Source organism: Nelumbo lutea, chromosome 5, assembly GCF_056320005.1.
Source record: "Nelumbo lutea isolate HS-2025 chromosome 5, American lotus-T2T, whole genome shotgun sequence".
NCBI classification, from domain to species: Eukaryota; Viridiplantae; Streptophyta; class Magnoliopsida; order Proteales; family Nelumbonaceae; genus Nelumbo; species Nelumbo lutea.
The window spans coordinates 70374867-70395636 of NC_142688.1; the positions used below are offsets into that span (position 1 = coordinate 70374867).

Below are 20770 nucleotides of genomic sequence, written 5' to 3' on the forward strand. Positions count from 1 at the left end.
GTTATACACATTCAAATATTAAATTGAAGAAAAATGATGAAATCACTTAAGTGACTCAATGGTCAAATGAGACTATGGTTTTTGTAACCATGAGTTCTTGGGTTCAAATCTTCACATGCTAAAAGAATTATGGGATTTATTTGAAGGAAAGTTTGGCTACAAGTCCTAGTTTTTTGGGCTGAATCGGTTAGGGCAAACCTCTAGACCCTTGAATTAGCTTAGGTGGGGGTCGATTCAGAGAATTTGTAACTATACCCTACTCGGTAACAAATTGGGTAAGGTCGATTCAAGTCCAATTTGGAGTAGGTTCCGTTGGTTCCAAGTAGAACCTACCCATTTGCTCACCCCTAATCAAAAGTCCACTCAATCAAGATATTAGAACAATTAATACATGCCACATCATTTGCATCTCTTTAGAAAAACGCATCCTGATATGGAACTTATATGGTGTATTGTGATTGGGCCAATGAAAACACATCAACATTGCCCAAGTCAAGACATCTAGTTAACCTTGCGTTCCAACTAGTTCATATGCCTATTAGGAATCCCGCTTGCTTCGTGTTCAATATCATTAAGGGTAAATTACAAAGACCCCCTTGTATCATGGGGTTAATGACAATTACTCCATGAACTTTCATTTGCAATAAAGATCCCTAAACTTTCAATTTGTGATAAAATAGCCCCTCTATTAGTTAATTTAAAAAAAATTCTCATTCGGTTGTTTAATTTTTTAAATCCCCAAATTACCCTTTTCTTATTTAAAGCTTGTTTTCCTATGTTAGTGAAATGATTTTTGTTATTTTAGTTAGTTTTGTTAGGAGAAAATGAAGGCATTTTTTGGTCAATTAGTGTTAAGAGAAAGGGTGAGGAAAAGAAAATAAGGAAAATTTAGGTAGGCAATTTGGTAATTTAATGTATTCCATTATCTCACTTAACGTACAAGGGCATTTATTGCAAAGTGAAAGTTTAGGGGTTCTGTGCAAATGAAAGTTTAGGGATAATAATACCTTTCTCAACCTTTTGGCTAAGATCAAGAAAGTTTAGGGGTAATTGTCACTTACCATAGTATAGGAGGTTTTTGTTATTTACCCTATCATTAAATTTCAAGATGCACTTAAATTAATAGGTTAAATTACATGGACCCCCTGTATTATGAGGTCAGTGATAAAGACCCCCTATACTTTAATTTATAAGAAACCCCCTGAATTTTAGTCATTAGATAAAGACCCCTTTGTTAGCGCTCTATTAGTTAACTTCGAAAATGATTCTCATTTGGCTATTTAAAGTTTTCTAATTGCCCAAATCACCCTTTTTTAATTTGTTTTACCTTTTTTTCTTTAATTTACATTTTGTATTGTTCATACCTAGTGCTTGCTTTGGGACCAACGTGATGACTAAGTTGGTTGACAACAAAGTGGGACATGGTTTCTTGAACTAGGTTCGATTGATGTGAATAGAGGATGGGGTCTAGTTTTGTTTTGGTTATAGATGAATAAGGGTCTAATGATGTTTGACTCAATTGGAGGGAATGTGATTAGAAGAGGAACAAAGGAAATGAGGGAAGAAGAGAGTGGGAGGCAGAGAAAAATGGGAGAAAAGAGAAAAGGAAGGGAGAGAGAGAGGTTTGGTTCAGATAGTGACACAGAGGTAATGGGTGGATATGGTGAATAGGGAAGGTTTGTTACAATGATGGAGAACATGGGAAAAACAATAAGAAGATGAAAATAAATAAATAAATAAAAAGAAGAAGGAGGAGAGAGATGATTGGAAAATGAAATCACTACGACTACTGTAGTGGTTGTAAGGTGAAAATGAAGAGATAAAGAATGCTGAGGGAGGATGACCAAGAGAGAGAAGGAAAGAAGCGGGGGAGAGAGAGAGAGAGAAAGCACCAATGAACTTTTAGAGATTTTTTTTTTCCTTTTATGGTGACGATCATTGGTGAGAGTCAAAATTCTCATGTTAGAGATTTTTCACCAAAGAAAATCAGATTTTTTTCCTTTTTCGGCAACCATCAAAATATTTTTGGATCGGTTAGTTTAAGAGAAAATGACAAAAAAAAGAAAATAAAGAAAGTTTAATGGAATATTTTAGTAATTTAACGTATTTTATTATTTGGCTTAATGGCCAAGGGGTATTGTCGCAACGTAAAAGTTCAAAAGGTATTTGGCGCAAATTAAAGCATATGGGGGTATTTGTCACTGACCCCATAGTATGGGGGTCTTTGTCATTACCCAAATTAATATTCTGTTTTCTCTTCATCCATCAAATTCATCCAACGGTCTTAATCGTTAGTTCCTGACCCATTGGCGGCTTTGTGGGGTACTACGATCGAACCGTCGATGCTCGCCGTGACGACCCAAGAGCAGCATAGCTGCTCTGAAGCTCTCTCTCTCCGAAGAACCGACTAAAAATAATCACCCGTCAATAAGGTAAAACACTCTGTGAACTCTTAGAAAATTTCTCACTCCGATCTCGAAGATGATCGGCGTTCAGGATTCAAAGACGCTGTTCTCTATGCTGAACGCGGATCAGCGGCCTTTCGAAGAAATCGTTACCGAATTCAGCTCTAAATTCCCGCGCACAAATCATTTCAATGTATGCTGTTCGATTGCCATTCTTTTAGAGGTAAGTCATGTCTATCTCCCCTTCTTGTTGAACCGTTAGTTTCTGATGTTTCCTGGATTTGCCTTGAATCTTGTTTAGGGTTTTGGGTTTTAGGGCGTGGCTATTATTTTCCGATAACTGAGCTAGGGTTTTCTCATTTCCCCAGTTTTATGATGGTGCTTGGTATAACTTTGAATGGATTAGATTCGTTTAAAATGATTCTTCAGTTACTCTGTCGATGAATGTTCGATGTTGGACTCTAAAGAGGAAAGATATGTTGGGTCAAGTTTCTTGGTGATTGATTCAGTGAGGATGGTGCTGAAGCTTTGCCCATAACTTCTATTGACTAGGTTATTGGAGTGGGGTCTGTAGGGGAGCCTTTAAATTCCAACTACCTATTCCTAGTACCTTTAGAATAGGAGACTTTGGTTGAGGCATAAGGAGCTATAGGCGAATAACAGTTGCTGATCAGAAACAAAAAAAGTCAGAAAAGGCAAATAGATTGTATATACTATAACTGTTACTGATAAAAAATGCAATTATATCTGCTATCATTGGTTCTAGATTCATCCTCATGTCATCATACATACATACATGCATACGTAACTCCAGCAGATATTTGAACTAGATATTATATATTTGGTGAGAAAACCTGTGTAATATTGGTTTAAAGAAATCTCCAAGACCTAATATCTTATTATTTAAAGCATTCCGTTCCAACTGAGGACTGTATAGGGTGTTTGTTTGGTCGGTCACCGTGCTGTCAAAGGGATATTATTTATAGATTTTAGATACTTCTACTTTCATGAAACTGGATGAAATGGTGGAATTAAGGTGGGTATTGGTCTCTATTTTTTTTTCTAGATTTTTCGGAGAGGTCCTATTTTCTGCCTGGTAGATTGAAACCATCGTCCAAGTAGGTGCTCGGTGACAACCCAGTTAGGAATGCTTTTTATAGAGAAGATTTTTGTGGGAGTTCATTTTGTAAATGGGGCCTTCTTTGTTTTCTTTCTGGTTCGTTCTTGCTTCCAATTCCCTCATTTCCTCTCTTATTATGCGGTTCTTCATTATTGGTAAAGAAGATGTTTGGATATGCTTAGTTGATAAAGAAGTGAGAAATATATCATATGATCTTTGAATTGCATCCTGAACATGTTTCCAAATCTGGCTTCATACGTAATCCTGTCCTTGAAATCTGAATAGGCTTTAGAAATTTTCATAAGACACTATGGGTCAAAAAATTTTCTAGACATTGTATTCCCCATCCAAAGGCTTCTCCTATGGGTACAGATAATTCGTACTATATCTTTCTCCATATCAAATTCCTCCTATTGTGAAATTCTCTGCTGAACTAGGAGTTTTCTACATTACATTTGACTTTATAAAGCTCATCTGTCCCAAATTTTCTACCCACAAGATGTTTGGATATGATTAGTTGATAAAGAAGTGAGAAATATATCATATGATCTTTGAATTTCATTCTGAACATGTTTCCAATTCTCACTTTGTCTGTACCCATATGGGAAGCCTTTGGAGGGATAATACAGTGTCTCTAAATTTTATTTTTGACCCATAATGTCTTATGAAGATTTCTAAAACCTGTTCAGATTTTATCAACTAATAAGAACATATCACGTATGGAATCCGTTCTTATCAGTTTAATTCCTTATTAAATTTGTTATGGGCCCGGGCGTAGGATCTCGTCACGGGTCGGTCCACGGGGAGAACCTCTTGCTTCCCCTTGCGCCTTTCCTTGCGTGCAAGCCCTATTGTGGAAAACCGAATGGGTGATTTGTCCAAGAGACCACCCGAACTCTCCTCACTCTTCTCTTGACTGGAAACTGAATGCCTTTATTTCAACTCATAGCTCCTTAAATAGGAGATTACAAAAGGGGAGTTCCTTGTTGGATTCGGCTAGGCTAGGGTAATCCATATCAAACTCAAACTTCTACTTCTAAATAAATTACCTACTTCTAATGGTAACACAACCCCTACTTCTAGTGGCAACAGAACTCTTACTAAGACGATAAGATAAGATAAGGATAAGGGATGAAGGATAATGCAGTTGGCGGTGAGTTGGCGAGCAGAGCTGTTGTGACAAGATAAGTGTGGGCCCACCTTGCTGAGCTATCGTGTGGGCCCCTCTCTAGTGCTGTTGCCGGATGGTGCGTGCGTCTCCTAAGTGTTGTTGCCGGGTGGTGGGTGTTGCTGTGCGTGGGTGGTGCGTGCTGCTGCCTATGATTGCGTGCGTCCATAACATCACACCCCTCTTGGACTACGAGCTTGTCCTCAAGCTTGAATTCAGGATGGATTTCGGGAAGCACCGTAGGAATCCCAGATAGGCGGAATGACTTTGCCCTCCTGGATCGGGTTCCAGTGAAGGGGGTTCATCCTCATCTTCCTCTTGTTTCACCAGGAGGCAGAAAAGTCTCTTGCACTTGTGCCCTGTTGAGTAGAGTTCATCGCAATTAAAACATTGCCCCCTCGCCCTGCGTTCTGCCATCTCAGCCCTGGACAAGTGCTTAATAGGGGGTGTACCGACGCTGCTCCCCACACTGGATGCTGATCTGGAATTGGTGCTCGTCAGTGGCTTCCATTCTTGGCTGGCTGCTGGATATGGAGCCATTCCGAGTGGTTCCGAGGATGCCCATGTTGATGGAGGCCGCCCCATACTGAAGGTTCCGTGGCTGAGTTGTAGTTTGCGTTCGAAGGTGCGTGCTAGGTTCATGGCTATGACCAGGTTGGGAGGGTGTTGCATCTCCACGTCCACTCTTAGGGGTTCTGCTAGCCCTGTGGTGAACATGTCGATTTGCTGATCTGTGCGAACCGAGGTTGCTCTGGTGAGAAGGTTTGGAACTGGCGTTGGTATTCTGCCACGGTTCCAGTTTGCTTGAGGTTGATTAACTCGCCCAGCGGGTTGCTTGTTAACGGTGGTCCGAACCTGAGGAGACAATATGATTTAAACTGCCCCCAGCTGAGACCGGGTTCTTCTTGCTCCAGTCTGTAGAACTAGAGTTGCGCCTCTTCTGATAGGTGGAAGGCGGCCAGACTGACTTTATCCTTGTCATCAGTACGCTGGTTATGGAAGAACTGTTCGCAGCGATACAACCATCCTAACGGGTCTCCGGTGCCGTCGTAAGATGGAAATTCCAACTGGCTAAACTTGGGAATAATAGCGGCTGTTGGGGCAGCGATCTGCTGTTCGCTGGACGTCTCTGTCCAGTCCGGACGGCGGCTGTTGGTGGTGGCGGTTCCCTCAGAGCTTCTTCCTTTGTTGGAGAGGAACACTTCCAGCAGGCGTTGCAGCTTCTGGACATCATCCTTGACCTCACGAACCTCCAAGTTGGTTTTAGCGAGCCTATGCTCTAGCTCGTGGACCCTGGAAGATAGCGGCTCCTGTTCCCCCATGACGGTAGGCTTTGATACCAGAATGTTATGGGCTCGGGCGTAGGATCTCGTCACGGGTCGGTCCACGGGGAGAACCTCTTGCTTCCCCTTGCGCCTTCCCTTGTGTGCAGACCCTATTGTGGAAAACCGAATGGGTGATTTGTCCAAGAGACCACCCGAACTCTCCTCACTCTTCTATTGATTGGAAATTGAATGCCTTTATTTCAACTCATAGCTACTTAAATAGGAGATTACAAAAGGGGAGTTCCTTGTTGGATTCGGCTAGGCTAGGGTAATCCATATCAAACTCAAACTTCTACTTCTAAATAAATTACCTACTTCTAATGGTAACACAACCCCTACTTCTAGTGGCAATAGAACTCTTACTAAGAAGATAAGATAAGATAAGGATAAGGGATGAAGGATAATGCAGCTGGCGGCGAGTTGGCGAGCAAAGCTGTTGTGGCAAGATAAGTGTGGGCCCACCCTGCTGAGCTGTCATGTGGGCCCCTCTCTAGTGTTGCTGCCGGATGGTGCGTGCGTCTCCTAAGTGCTACTGCCGGGTGGTGCGTGCTGCTGCCTATGATTGCGTGCATCCATAACAAAATCTGAATCTTTCCCTATATTAAATTACTCGTAGGTAAACCTTTTTTTTTTTTTTTTTTGACAAGTCTCCGTGGTGCATATTTTCTGCTGACAACTCGTTGGACTCTCTAAATGGGGTTTTAGAACTTTTACTTCTCTTTCTCCTCTAGTAACAATGACCCACCCCCCCACCCCACAAAACCATCACCAACAATGTCTCTATGGGTTTTCGGTGGGTGTCGAATCCAACCAAAGATAAAAAGTCTTGCTCGAAGTGAATAATTTGTATATGGTGATGAGCAAGGTCGTCTCCGCAGGGATTGGGTGGATTTATTTCCAAGTAAATGAAGTAGGGGGTTGTGAAGATAAGATGAAATAAAAGAAAATAACAAAAAGCAAAGATTAAATTGATGGACGATAGCTTCTAGTTGAAGGGACAAGTTCAGCTTTGATTCTTATCATTGATCCTCGATGCAAGGATAAATTCATATGTTTACGAATAAATTGGTTATAGCCATTAACAAGCTCTAACAACCAGCCTCTACTCATATTATTCGACAACCAAAACAAGCTCTTTGGTTGCTTCTCTTATTAATATACAGTCCTAAACAAGCTCTTATGATTTAATCTATTAATAGCATTAAGAGGGGAGAGACCCAATTCTGGTCAACGATCTCACAAGCTCGGACCGTTTAAACTAGATCATATATCTTATATAAATCGAAAACTTTTTTGCAATCAATTTATGTTAGTTGCCACCCTGATTAAACCTACCAATCATATATGAAATTGGAGGTTCAATCGGCCATAGATTATTCTCCTTGAATGAGCAAGGGCGCCTTCTTGCTTAATCAATAAAAATAATCTTTATAGGAAATCGCAGAAAACATATGAGTACTCATAAACAATGAACTGAAATAAAAATCAATTAGATCTCATAATGTTTATAGAATCAAAGCTTCCCTAACCCTTCAACCAGAAAATAAAACCTTACAGACACTTCATGATGAAACCGCAGTTTCCATATGAGAGGGGGCGAACTCAGCTTCTTCCTCCTTGGTTGCTGATTGTTCCCTTCGAAGGTTGAAGCTCACTTGGAGGATTTGATGATCCCCTTGGGTGCTAGTCCGCCCCCTTTATATAGACTTAGGAGGGAGTTGTCTCCTGCTCCTCTAAGGAGTTCTTTCTTCGTTGGGAGTTTAGTTCTCTAATAGATAATGCCTAGATTAGATCTAATCTACTCCTATCTCTTAACTGGTAATCTTAATCTCTTTTATCTTTCTAGAAATACAACAAAAAATTGAATCTGATAGGACTCTTTGATGATTCTTATTCATGCATGCTAAATTCGTATTGGGCCTTCTCAACGAATTGGGCTGCTACAAGGCTTCTCTGTGAATTGGGCTTCTTTGCGAACTGGGCTTCTGCTGCGAACTGGGCTTCTCTACGAATTGGCTTAGACGTCGGGCTCGATTTTGACATCGGTGTAGTCCGAATCTATCAAAGCTCAAAACATGAAAGTTGTAGAGTTTTTCTTTATCTTTCCAATGCATCTTGAACCATCTCAATCGGAGTCCGAATGGGAGAGTTATGCCCAGATTATCGCACGGCGCCGAAACTGTGCAAAATTACCCGATTAGTCTTGTTTTTTACCTAACGCCTTCTTTCGTGCCCTAAATCGAAATAATAGTGAGTCCAATTAGGTACTAAATAAGTGTAAAAGACTGAATATTAAGGGATAAAAATATGATAATTTTCATTCTCATCAGTTTTTTTCTTAAAGTCTCAGGATAATCACTCAAAAAGTGTTCTCTCGCTACATTCTTAGGGGATGGCAACATGTAGCAATTTCTTCATCCACAATTAAGCTGCTAAGTGCTATCTCATTGACTCCTTCAGCTATGAATGTCATGAAACTAAATTTTGATGGTTGTAGCATGACCATTCTAGGAGGTTCAGGGGTTGGTGGAGTTCTCTGGAATTGTCTTGATGATATTAATGCCATTTACTTGGAACCTATTGGCCAAGGAGAAGATTCAGGAGTTATAGTTAATTGGCTTAGAGACAAGTCTTGGAAAATAGCAGTATAGACATTTTGAGTAAAGTAGAAGTCTATCCAGGAGACTGAATACATCTTTCACGTGGATTCAGAGATTGGCAGGTTGAATAACATATGCGTTATCTAGGCAGGGAGTGAGCAGAAATCGGTTGTACTTGGCAGTTATGAACCTGCAGAGTGGGATTACACAAGTGAGAAATCGGAACTATTGGATTAGACAGCAGTTCTGGCCTAAATACTTTTTTTGATCAGCAGCAATCAAAGTGTTTTATTTATTTCTATAAACATAATTTACAGATGTACAGTTTAATTGGATTGCTTGTAGGCTAGTATTTTCCACCTGCCCCATAATGTTTTACATGAGACTCCCCCTAAAATCTCACTGCAGGAAAAAAAAATCAATCTATTAGCTCCTCGTCTGGATAAAGCATCAGTCAAACTATTTGCACTTTGAAGAGTCCATTGGAATTTGATGTGCAATTCTTCTGCCAAAGATTTGATTTCGCTCAACTATTATCTATTTTTCCATATTTCCTGAGCATGATTTCTCAACTAACTTGCCACTACCTTAGAATCCCCTTCCATTGTGATGTTTCCAACACTGACCGGTTCAGATAAGAGTGTCATTACAGTTCCATCATGTCATCTAAAGACTCCTCCAATTCCCAAGCTACTGGGTTCCCTATACCGCAGACACCAAAGTTCCTCTTAATGTTGGGATGAGTTGGAGGCAGCCACTGTACATTTGCTTCGTTCCTAGTTCTGGATGATTCTGCAATTACGTGCCAATTTCTGGTAATATTCTCAAAGGATATACAAGCAAAAATTGGCAAAGCTTTCATCTAATTCACTACCCTTACCATAATCATTTTCATCAATGCTTCCTTAGTTTGACCTTTCTCTTTAAAAATCTTCTCTTTCTGTCCTAGCACTTTTTCCCTATGTTTATAAAATTGAGCAGTTATTGGTAAAAAAAGAGAGCAGTTAACAATAAGAAAGGCACTGCCAAAAAGTCTAAATCCATAGGAATTGTCTTGAATTGGCACTTGGTTTGAATTTGCATTACAAACAAACAGAGCCTAAACTGTATTAGTTTTTCTCCCATTGGATTAGCCTAAATTATGTTAGTTTTTATTCCATTGGATTCCACCATCATATCCTCTATGTTTGATATCATGCCCTGCATATTCTTTCCTTACATGACCTTTTAAATATCCTCTAATAAATATTCTTTCCCCAATTGGAACTAGTTTATCCAGAAGTTTCCAAAAGGTTCTTTTAATGCTTCATCTAATCTTTCTTGATCTTCATAAATTCTAATTATGCTAATTTTCTCCTCTTAAGGTGCAATATAATTCTGTAATTATATTTAAGGGGCATAAAGACCCCTGCTTGCGCCAGTATAATTTTGCCCTCTTTTATTTTACATCTAGAACTTCATATTTTAAATCCATCTACTATTATCCCCACCCCATTTTGTTATTAACCTTTTCTATGTGCTAAAGTTTATATTCATTGATCTTCGCATCTTTTTTTTTCTTTTTTTTTTTTTCTTTTAGTTTGATCTCTTTCAATCATGCTTATTTGTTAACTTAGCATTATACTGGGCATGGAGGTTGTGTTAAGTTCCCTATGAAATATTAATGATCATTTGAGGATGCTAGATTCCTGTCTGGGGGGTTGTTTCATTAACTCAGAACCAGAAGTGGAGGTGATAGAAGATTGGTGACTTCTGTGTGGTGAACTAAAAGTAAAGTTGAAGTAAGGAAACTATCTGCTGGTTGCTTCTTGTTCATTTTTAGTTGGGAGGAAGAGGTGGGGGAGGTTCTGAAATGGGAATCAAGGCATTGCAGGGTTCCAGACCTACAACTAGATTATTGTAACCCGTTGGTTGGAGCCTTAAGTGATATATGGGGTTCCTGTTTAGTGTGGATAGAGGTCTATGGTATACCACTTCATGTGTGGTGTTTCCAAGCTTTTGAGTCAATTGGCGATGCGTATGGTGTGTTTAGAAATTTGATCAATGCACTAGAACGTGGAAAAACCTTGTTGCAGCGAGAATCCTTGTCTAAGTGCAATTGCTACATAAAATTGCGGATTTGATTAATCTCCTTTTCACAGGCGAGTCGTACGTTGTGAGATAACTTTGAGATGGTGTTGGGAGTAGGTGTTGAATTGGAATGAAGAAGTTGCAGAGTGGAGGAATATGAAAAGTTGAGATGAAAAGGGGGAGTTTCCAGGATTGAAGATAGGGGTGTTTTTGGAGTTTTGCTAATTGAAGAAGGTGAAAGGTCGGGTGAGTTAATTCGAGTTGGGGGATACGTGGGGCAAGGGAGGAATATAAAGGGACATAAGATGTGTCTTAATCTTTTTCAAAACAAGAAGGGTGGACTAGGTTGATGTAGGCTGAGGTATGATGGGCTGGGTTTTCAAGATGTGGGCAGGGACGTCTTGGATAAAGGGGATGAAGGGGCCACAGGTTTGTCTTGTGCAATTATGGATTTGGGCCCAGAAGATGATAGAGTTTCAGGTTCCTTCAATGGTGTGACTGTTGCCGGTAGGAAGCTTGCACAAGCAAAGGTCTTGGGCTTGCAGTCTATGCTGAAGTTAAAAGCAAAGGGTTGGAGAGTCATGTAGCTATCAATCATGGGAAGGATGCTTCTAGAGCCTTGGTTTCTAATGAGGTGCAGTTGATTTATAGAGATGAGGAACAATGATTTAAAAGGCATGCCTCAGGCAAGGCGAATTTTAGGGTAGACGCCTCGCCCAGGTCCTAGGCACAACCCATTCAAAAGGTGCACACCTGGTGCGCCTAGGCGTGTGCCTGGTGCGCCTTGCTCCTTAGCCTAGGCATGCGCCTTTTGAAAATTTGCCGCTTTTTCCCTTTTTTTGAGTTTGGCCACTGAAGCTTCAAGAACCCTCTATTTGGTAATGTTGTCCCATTCATTCATCTTAATAAAATATCTTCTTAAAAGCAATTTAAACTATAAAATTATTATTATTATTTTTGTGTGAAATCTAAGAATTTAAGACCCTAACATGGACTTGTTTGGGCTTGCCTCGAGAGGCATGGCACAAAGGCGACTCGTAGAATTAGGAATATAATATATCACATTAGCTACTTGATGCAATTGAGAAAAGAGATTGTGGGTTTTATATGCTTGGAAATGTTTTATATGTTTGATTTCATTTTTAAATTCTCATTTGAATATGCTTTACATATTATATTTATGCATTTTAATTTTAGATAATAGGTTTTTTAAAACATTTATTTTAAAACTTAAGTTAATATTTTTATTGTTTTATAATTTTTTTGATTATTTTTGAAAATTTTGCATTTTTTTCGAATTTTTTGTGTTTTTTTTTTAAATTGTGCGCCTTGCCTCAAAAAGGCGCGCGCCTCGCCTTGCGCCTTTTTTGCGCCTTGTGTTTTTAAAACACTGATGAGGGGTGGGTGTGGGTCATAATGTGCTATAAAATTTCAGATCACCTTGCTGATGAGACGCCTGTTAAAGAGAAAGAGAAGGTTGGGGTGCTACAGTTGAGGCAAAGATTGTTGCGGGTGGGTTAGGAGGTGGAGTTATTGATGAGAGTGTGTTGGTTTAGAGGGATTTAGGAGGTGTTTTGGAGAAGGATCTAGGGGGGATCTGTCATGCTAACACAACATGGGGCCATGGGGGTGAAGGGGAAGTATACAATGGATCATGGCTATTTGAGAGGGAAGTGATAGCTGGGAAAGGAGCATGAGGTGGTAGTGGAAATGCGGACAATGTTGAGCATGAATTGTTTAAACAGAGTAGATGCTAGTGTTGAAATCACCAGTGTTCAGGCAGAAGAGAAGGGGGAGGGAGAAAGGAAGGCAGAATCTGAGAAGGTGGAAAGTGGGGAGGAGGAGGAGAGTGCTCAGAGGGGGGGTGTGGAAGGAAAAGGTTTTAGCATTGGCAATGGTGAAGAGATAAAGGTATACAAGAGGGCAAGGAAGTCCAAAACTAAACTGATAACGACGATGGGGAGTTTGTGGAAGGGTCTGGGGAAGGGGAAGAAAGTACAGAAGAGGTTATTATTGTCGAAACACATGAAATCCAGAGTAAGATTGATCTAGAGAAAGTAGTGAATAGTGAGGAGGAAGTAAGTAAAATTTTGGGGCTATTCTTTGTGGGGGGATGAAGAGTTTGCAAGGAGGGTGTTTAGGCATTTGGATGAGAAGGAAAGGTTACAGAATAAATTGCAAGGAGGTGGAAGGGTTTAACTTAGGAGTAGAAGTGTTTCAACAAAGATTGGATTCAGATGGAGAGGGTGTGCTGTTGTAGAAGAAAACAATCAAGGGATTGAATTCAAAACTTTTGAAAAGAACGTGGTTTTGGAGCTGGAAAGAATTAATGTTAGTACTAAAGACGTTGAGGACTTGAAGCAGTTCCCTAATGCAGTAAGATGTTTTAGAAAGCATAAAAAACCCCATGCGTGGCTGGGGGAGGGAAGCTTGTTTGGAGATTCTTGCACTTGCCTCTGCTGAAAAGGAGTAGTTTCTTGTTTGGGCTTAACTAGAAAAATGAAGAAGTCTAAAAGAGTCCTTAAGCGGAAGATAGGAGATTCTTGCACTGGCCTTTGCTGGAAAGGAGTAGTTTCTTTGTTGGGGAGGGTGATTTTAGATTGGGGTCCATGTTGAAGGGGTCTTTTGTTGTTTTGTTGTATATTTATTTATTAATTTAGTTTTAAGGTTGTTGGGAGTGGATGGCTGGCTTTAGTGTTGTTGGGTTGGTGTTGGGAGATGTTTGAGGAGTTAGTTTGGTTTTTTTTTTTTTTTTTGAGGGGGGGTGTTGTCACTTCTCCTGGGTGACTGCTGGCCACCTTTCTTGTGCTTTCATTTTTTTTTTCTTTTAATAAATTCTATTTTACTACCAAAACCCTCTTTAAATGATCTGCTGTCAGTATGCTGTCTATTGCCACTTGTCTTGCAAAAGCCTCCATCCTTTGGGGAATGGGATTGCCCCAAATACCTTTATTTAGAAAATCTTCATCTGATTCCTTGTAATTGCATAATAGAAAGACTTGACTGAGAACCTGTCATTGTTTCATTCCTTCCACCATCTTTCATCTCTCTTTGAAAATAGAGATCCTCACCTCCTCTAGCTTGCTTAGAACATGACACATTCTTCCATCTCCCTTTCAAGTAGAGGTCTCCTAAAGTTTGGACACCACGCTAATGAAAGAATGGTAGGATCCATCGAATGGACGCCAAAAAGATTGCGGAATGGGTGGGCGAATTTCAAAAATTTCCTACCTTTCTTGCAATTGGGAATCGCATTCCCTTATTTTAGAATCAAATATTCAAGGATCTACTCGAACCAAACTAGACCAGATCTGAACCAAAGATCAAGGGAAGGGTTATACCTGATACGAAGAATCAAAATCTCCCAACGTCGGTGTTCACGCCCAAAGAAAGATCCAAGATCTGCTCTCGCTGAAGATGACACAACAATGGTGGGGCAGAACCAACAGTGCACGTCTCACGTACCAAACTCTTCACAAGAACTCGTTGGAGGCTTAGAGCACCGAACCAAATCAGCCTTTTAGCAAAGACTGATATCAAGAACAGATTTCTTGATTCTCCCTTCAATGGAGTTCGAACTATGCAATAAGGTGGTGACGACTAGAGGAGATCCCTAAGCTGAAAGTGGCGTGAATGCAATTTTCAGCTTAAGGAAGATGAGATCCTCTCTCAGATTGCAGAGAGTGTTAACTGCAAAAAGCCTAGGTCGAATTCTTGTAATTCTTTATTAGGGTTTTCTCCTTTCTTAGTGATTAAGAAACCTCCTAATCCAATTAGGAGTTATCCCAATCCAAATCTGTATTTGGATAGGGGTTAATCTTAATCCTATTTGCAGATTAGATCAGCCCCTTCCTGATCTCATCAGGAGGTTAGTCTTAATCCTATTTGTAGATTCGCCCCTTTAAGTGGGTGATCAAATCAGCCCAGTTCGAAATGGGCTTTTAGGCCCAATAAATAATTAGTGCTCAATAAGCTTCCAAACTACTGCCTAGTTGGGCTTCTTTGTATTGTGTGGGACCCAAGCATTGATTTCCACATCAGCCACATGGTTTCGGCCCAACCTTTGTTACAAGTTTTAGCCGAATTCACTGGAAAGCCCAGTGAACCCCTTGAGCCCATCACATGGACCCTATGAGCCCAACACTTACACCAAGTGGTCCCTGGGCCAAGTCATCTTATAAAAACCTAGGGACTGTGGGCAGATGCAAGATTAGCCCATCAGGTATTATCCTAAATGGCCTTACACTTAACCTCTTAGCCCATAATGATCAAGCACTGCTCGACAAGAAAGGACCTCTCCCTTGGCTGCTAGGAACAATGCTGCACTCTCTACTCACATGGATCTCGGGATTTAAAACCATTTGCAAACAATTTGAACCATATATAAGTATATATCATATATATAAATTTTGCAAAAAAAATTCCAACGATTGAAATCAACTGCCGGCAGTTTGGTTTCCATCAGAGAGAGTGCATCCCCGATCATTACCTTTGTCCGACAAAGGGGCTGATCCCGTCACTATGATCACCCACTCAGATGAATTCTCAAACTGTCCCAACATACCCAGGTTTTGACCCCCCGCTAAGGATCTAACTGATTGGCATATCAAAGACAGCCCAATCCGACACTTAGTGCATTACCATTATCGGGTCTAGGGGTTAGGTGTAACTTTCCAGTTTTGCCCATCAATCTCCAAGGTCCATGGCAATATTGGAAATCTGGTCCTGTTCAAGGGTTCAAGTAATCTTACATTGCGTGTACCTTGGGTCTCACCCTGGCAGCTGAGACAAGCCACCCCAACAGTTGGCAGCACACCAGTGTCGGTCTTGACAGGATAAATCTCCCCACACTTATCCAACGGCTGTGAACATTTAAAACTAACACAAGTCTCATTAAGTGTCCAGTTTTAGGGTCTTACACAGAAGCATACCACACAACATGAATCAAACATGTACTTTATTTATTTACATTAAATATCAAAAGTACATCAAAACTGATTGAAGCTAAGGGCATACAAAACTGTCTAACAACCAACTGCTCTCCTCTCAAATCATTGCATTGATTGATCTCAATATTGTGTGGACTAATGATGTAGCACACATTTTAGAAGAAAGAGGTAGAAACACGAGTAAGAAGAAGAGAATTAGGAAATTTCTATTTTGCAAAACATAACATAATACAACCCTAACATAATGTAAATTTATAAGAAACCTAGAAACTGAAAATTACAATTAAATTCTTACCAAATATGAAAATTACAAATAACCCCTATTAGAAATTTTACAATTAAACCCAAATTTTGCATTAATTTAAGTAACTCTAAGCTAATGTCGTCTATGCCTAAAATAAGTACGAATTCTATGTGGTGCTTTGGTCTCAAAGTGATCTCAATCAATTCTCCCCGGTGGAAGAGAACTCTCCTCAGGAGAGGTAAGGGAATGATACTGCTCCAATAGATCTGGGTCAAGACGACGAAGTTCATCTTCTGAAATCCAAGTAGCATCAGTCTTAGGCCAACCTTTCCATTTCACAAGATAATGCTGAAAACCACCTAGTTTGGAAGTGACAATTTCATCATGGAGAATACTCTTGATTTGCTTGGCATGTGAAGATTGAACTCGGGGCAGAATGGGTATGGGTACTAAAGGTGAAGCAATTCTGGTTGTGGACGCCTGTAGGTAGAGTAGGAGGCTCGTGGGTGCCCTGATGAGGAAACAAATCCTCCACATTGAAAGTTGAGCTAATTCACATGTCCGAAGGTAAGTCAAGTTCATATGCATTAGGTCCTATCATTTGGATGATGTGCAATGAGCCATTGGCTTGGGCATGTAACTTTTTAAAGGAGTGCTTTGGGTAACGCTCGGGACGCGCATGAACCATGACATAATCTCCTTCATTGAATTCTTGATTTCTATGATGTGCATTTGTAGCAAGTCTATAGTTTTCATTACTTGAAGCAATTTTTCATCTTATACTGGCATTCAAATCACGGATATGTTGGGCAAAAAAATCAAGAGGTAAGGGGACAAGGTCAATAGGTGTATGGGGGATAAAGCCATGGGCAATATTATAAAAGGGGGTTTGTTTGGGCTTTTGGACCAAATAAGAAAGTGATGAAATCCAGGAAATTTTCAAAGTAGTATCTTTTTTCCAGGCTGTTGGATTGAAGGATTGTCAAAGAGTTGTATGTTTTCTTTTTTGCTAAAGTTTTTATAGGTGGGATGATTTGTTAGGTCTTTGCCTTTGTTGGAATGGTGTATGCCTTGGAGGTTTTGGGAGGTCGGAGGATTTTTTTTTCTTCTCTCAGGTGACCACTGGTCACCACCCTTGTACTATTTCTTTTTCTTTTAATAAATTTTATTTTATTATAAAAAACGCTGTTGTGATCAATTACTAACTAGGTAAAACTTTGTTTCAGGAGAAAAAGATGCTCAAACCAACTCAGCGCTTGGTTGCATTTTCTATTCTTCACCAGGCTTATTCATCACAGCCATTTTCTGCCAACCCATTCATTTCTTTTCTTATCAATGTAGGTTTGCTGTGGTAATCTTGACATTATCCAAATTCCATTTACAAAGCTATTGTTATACATGGTGATATTGGAGATTAGTTGATCTTTTTTTATTACTTAAAAATTTTCAGGAAAGATAATGATTAGCATTTTATTGAATCTAATGTTTTATTTTCCTTGCAATCTATTTTGGTGTTTTGTCTTCTTGATATACATAATTTAACTTATCTCCCCAGAAGGCCAGAAATGGATTAAATCTGACATAAATGCTAGATTTTTTTTTTTTTTGGTAGGAAGCATGTGATGATGCTGCTGAAAAAATGGAAAGGGCATTTATTCTTCAGTTGCTTGGGTCTTCCACTTCTAGCAACACGAAAGAGGTTCATTTACTTTCTTCTCTCTGAATTTGATCCGTCAGTGAACCAATCTAGTTACTGATAGGCTTCTATATTTATTACAAGCCAGATGTTTTATGCGTGGCTTGTATTTAACTTATGACTGTAACATGAATGAGCACATGCTTTATGTTTCAGCATACTATATTCCTGCTGTTTAATATCATTCGCTCTGTACATTGAATAATAAATTCTTTTGGACTTTTATATGTTTTTTTTTCCCCTTATGCAGGTGCTTAAACAGTCTGCTGTAGATTACATCAAAGGATTTGATCCTTCATCACATGTAAGTTATTTGTGTTCTTATATATGAGTTTTATGAATGGTACTTATCATAACTAAATTGACATACAATGATGGTGTTTCCTGTTTGAATATTTTCCTTGGCCATCAGGTTTTCTTGCAACGTGAACAGTTGCAAAAGCAACATTTTGACAAAGTACAGCCTGAACCATACAATTGCTTGTTCAGGGGTGCTGCTGTCAAAAATGTAATTCCGGATCCTGATCTTCCTCATGGTTGTGATGCAAATTCACCAGAGTATGACCTTTTCTGTCAAACAATGCTGTCATGATTTTATTATTATTATTATTATTATTATTATTATTATTATTATTATTATTGTCATCATCATCATCATCACTCTTTTTAACATCACTTTCAGCATCTTCATTACTGTTATTTATTTATTTAAAATATGGGATTTCTGTACTGAATTTTGCAAAGAAATCAACTGACATTTCAGGCTTGAATTTGTACTGCCTGGTGCCAAACCAAGGATTGGATCGGGAGATAGGGATGTGGCAATAACTGGGATGTTGCAAAATTTATCACTGGAAGGATTGGAACCTCAATGGATCAGGCCTCTTCCACCACGACTTCCAGTACAAGATGGAGAGGCAAGAATTTTATATCAGGAAACAATATACAGTTATGTGAGATGTGATCAATATTGTTGGAGTTAACCCTTCTCAAATCTCTTACAGCTTGTGTGGCTAAATCCTGACAATAATCATGAGCTGTTGTGGGACTATGGGATGTGTGCTGACACCAGCAGAGGAGCTGCTTTTAGGGATTTAATTGCAAAAGCCTTGAAGGGACCTCTTGCTCCTGCACAACAAGAGGTGAAATATTTACTATGCTGAATCTTATGTTTTTAAGTTATTCTCTCAGTGTATCCTGTTCTGCTATTTTTTATATGGCCTTGAAACTTGAGTGCTTGGAACTAAATGTATCATTTGATCTTCAGATTGCTTTTCTAAGTAATTGCTAAAACCTCTATTCTATTCTCTCTTTGGTTAGGAGATCACTCTCATTATCATTATAAGTTTTCTTATTAATGAAGAAAATGAAGGAGCATTTCTGATCTTATATCATTCTTCTTACAAGGAACTTTTCATGTACCATAAATCAGAACTGAAAAAATGCATGTGTACAGATTGCCAATTATGTTTAATTTTGACGGTTAAGGTAAAATTCCAGTACTATAAGAAAGAAGTGACTGGGCCCCATATTCAAATGATTACAAGATATGAATGTAGTGCATCATATATGGGATGTATATCTACGCAATAAAAGAATAAAATTCAAATTGCACTTTCATAAGGGTTGGGTGGTGGGAAGAGATAGAGTGTTGGTACTTTGCTAACGCATCTTCAGTTTGTGGATGACATATTGATTTTTTGTGATGGAGAAAGTAAAGAAGGGGTTGAAAATTTGAAATTGGTGGTGAATCTCTTAGAAAGAATGTCAAATCTTTAAATTAATTGGATCAAGAGTTCAGTGGTTGGTTTAAATCTTGAGGGAGAGGAATTAGGCTCTATGGCTTGAGATTTTAGGGTGAGAGAGGGGAGTGGCCTTTAAAATATTTAGGTTTACCTCTTGGTGGCAACCCAAGGTTTGTTAGTTTTTGGAACCTGGTCTTGGAGAGGATAGAGAAAAGATTAGCTGGCTGGAAAAGGAACTATATTTCATTAGGAGGGAGAATCAGTTTGATTAAACCCACTCTGGCAAATCTCCCTATTCAGTATTTATTTCATGTTTGTCTTCAGGATGCCTCAGGCGACTGTGAAGAAAGTAGAGAAATTGACGAGAGATTTTCTTTGGGAACTAGGAGATAGATAAAATAATCATTTGGTGGGATGGGAGAAGGTGATCAAAAGAAAAGAAGAGGGTGGGTTGGTCTAGGAAACATTAGTAAGAAAAACCTCACCTTTTGGGGGCGTTCTTTTTTTGGATTTTGAGATGGGGGAAAGTTGGTCAATGGGATTTTGTTTCCCATTGACCAAGAAACCCATGTTCTTTTTTTCAGATTTATTTGGGGACCAGGGAAAGTTTATTTTCCTGGGTAAGTGGGTAAGTGATACCCATCTCCTAGGTGGGTAAATGACTTTCCCACCTGGGGGAAAATTGCCAATACTTGAATGGGACAAACTTGCCCCTTTTAATAATGGATTTTTATGGCTAAAATGGTCATTGCGTTATTTACATGGGAAATAAAAGAACATTGGTAAATTCACTTACTCAGGTGAGTCTTTCTTGGGAAACACTTACCGGGTAAGTGCATTTACCCAAGTAAGTAACTTACTGATAATGAATGGAGCCTCTTAGGTAAGTGGTTGTGGCGTTTCCCCTTGGAGAATGAAAGGCTGTGGCACAAGGTGATTTCAAGTATTCATGGCCTTTCAAGGAATGGGTGGTGATGAGGGAAGATTTGGCCCGACCTCGTAATCACTCAACACGTGGCAAAAGCAACAGCTTGGCATAACAGCTCGCCAAGGTGCGAGCTCCCAAGGGAGGAACTAGCGGTCCGAACTCTCCGCAAGGAGCCCAAACTCCCAATACGGAGCCCGAGCTCTCCCTTAGGCCCCGAGCCTTATGAACACAAAGGCAACAACCTGAACTGGCCTGCCCCATGGCAGTTCGGGCCACACCTCTCTCCGAACTCAAGACTTCGCCTCGCACACCACTCCAGTACTTTGCCCAGGACACCGAACTGAACAAACCGTACTTGACACCGAAGGAATCCGTATCCAGGGGCGGAGCACCTGACTGATTTGGGATCTGACGCTTGACAACCGCATTCCAACGGCCACCTGCCATCGCCACCTGACCCTACCATCTCTAGTTACAGAGACGGCTCCAACAAGGAGCAGCGACAGTTCTGTCCCAGCAG

The 20770-nt window shown here is 39.8% G+C and overlaps 1 protein-coding gene across 4 annotated transcripts in view; it reads left to right on the forward strand.

The window, feature by feature from the left end:
- The first annotated feature begins 2197 nt into the window (after nucleotides 1-2197).
- The window catches only part of LOC148852844 (CCR4-NOT transcription complex subunit), a 53630-nt gene continuing 35057 nt past the window's right edge, over nucleotides 2198-20770 (forward strand). Inside the window, exons 1-7 of one of the 4 annotated variants that reach the window (XM_088944733.1) lie at nucleotides 2198-2628; nucleotides 17108-17218; nucleotides 17494-17580; nucleotides 17828-17881; nucleotides 17990-18135; nucleotides 18341-18494; nucleotides 18582-18719. In XM_088944733.1, coding sequence (XP_088800859.1) covers nucleotides 2482-2628; nucleotides 17108-17218; nucleotides 17494-17580; nucleotides 17828-17881; nucleotides 17990-18135; nucleotides 18341-18494; nucleotides 18582-18719 — 837 coding nt within the window. In that variant the 5' untranslated portion in view covers nucleotides 2198-2481. The remainder of the gene's footprint in view (nucleotides 2629-17107; nucleotides 17219-17493; nucleotides 17581-17827; nucleotides 17882-17989; nucleotides 18136-18340; nucleotides 18495-18581; nucleotides 18720-20770) is intronic. The other 3 variants (XM_088944734.1, XM_088944736.1, XM_088944735.1) reach the window with 3 other exon arrangements.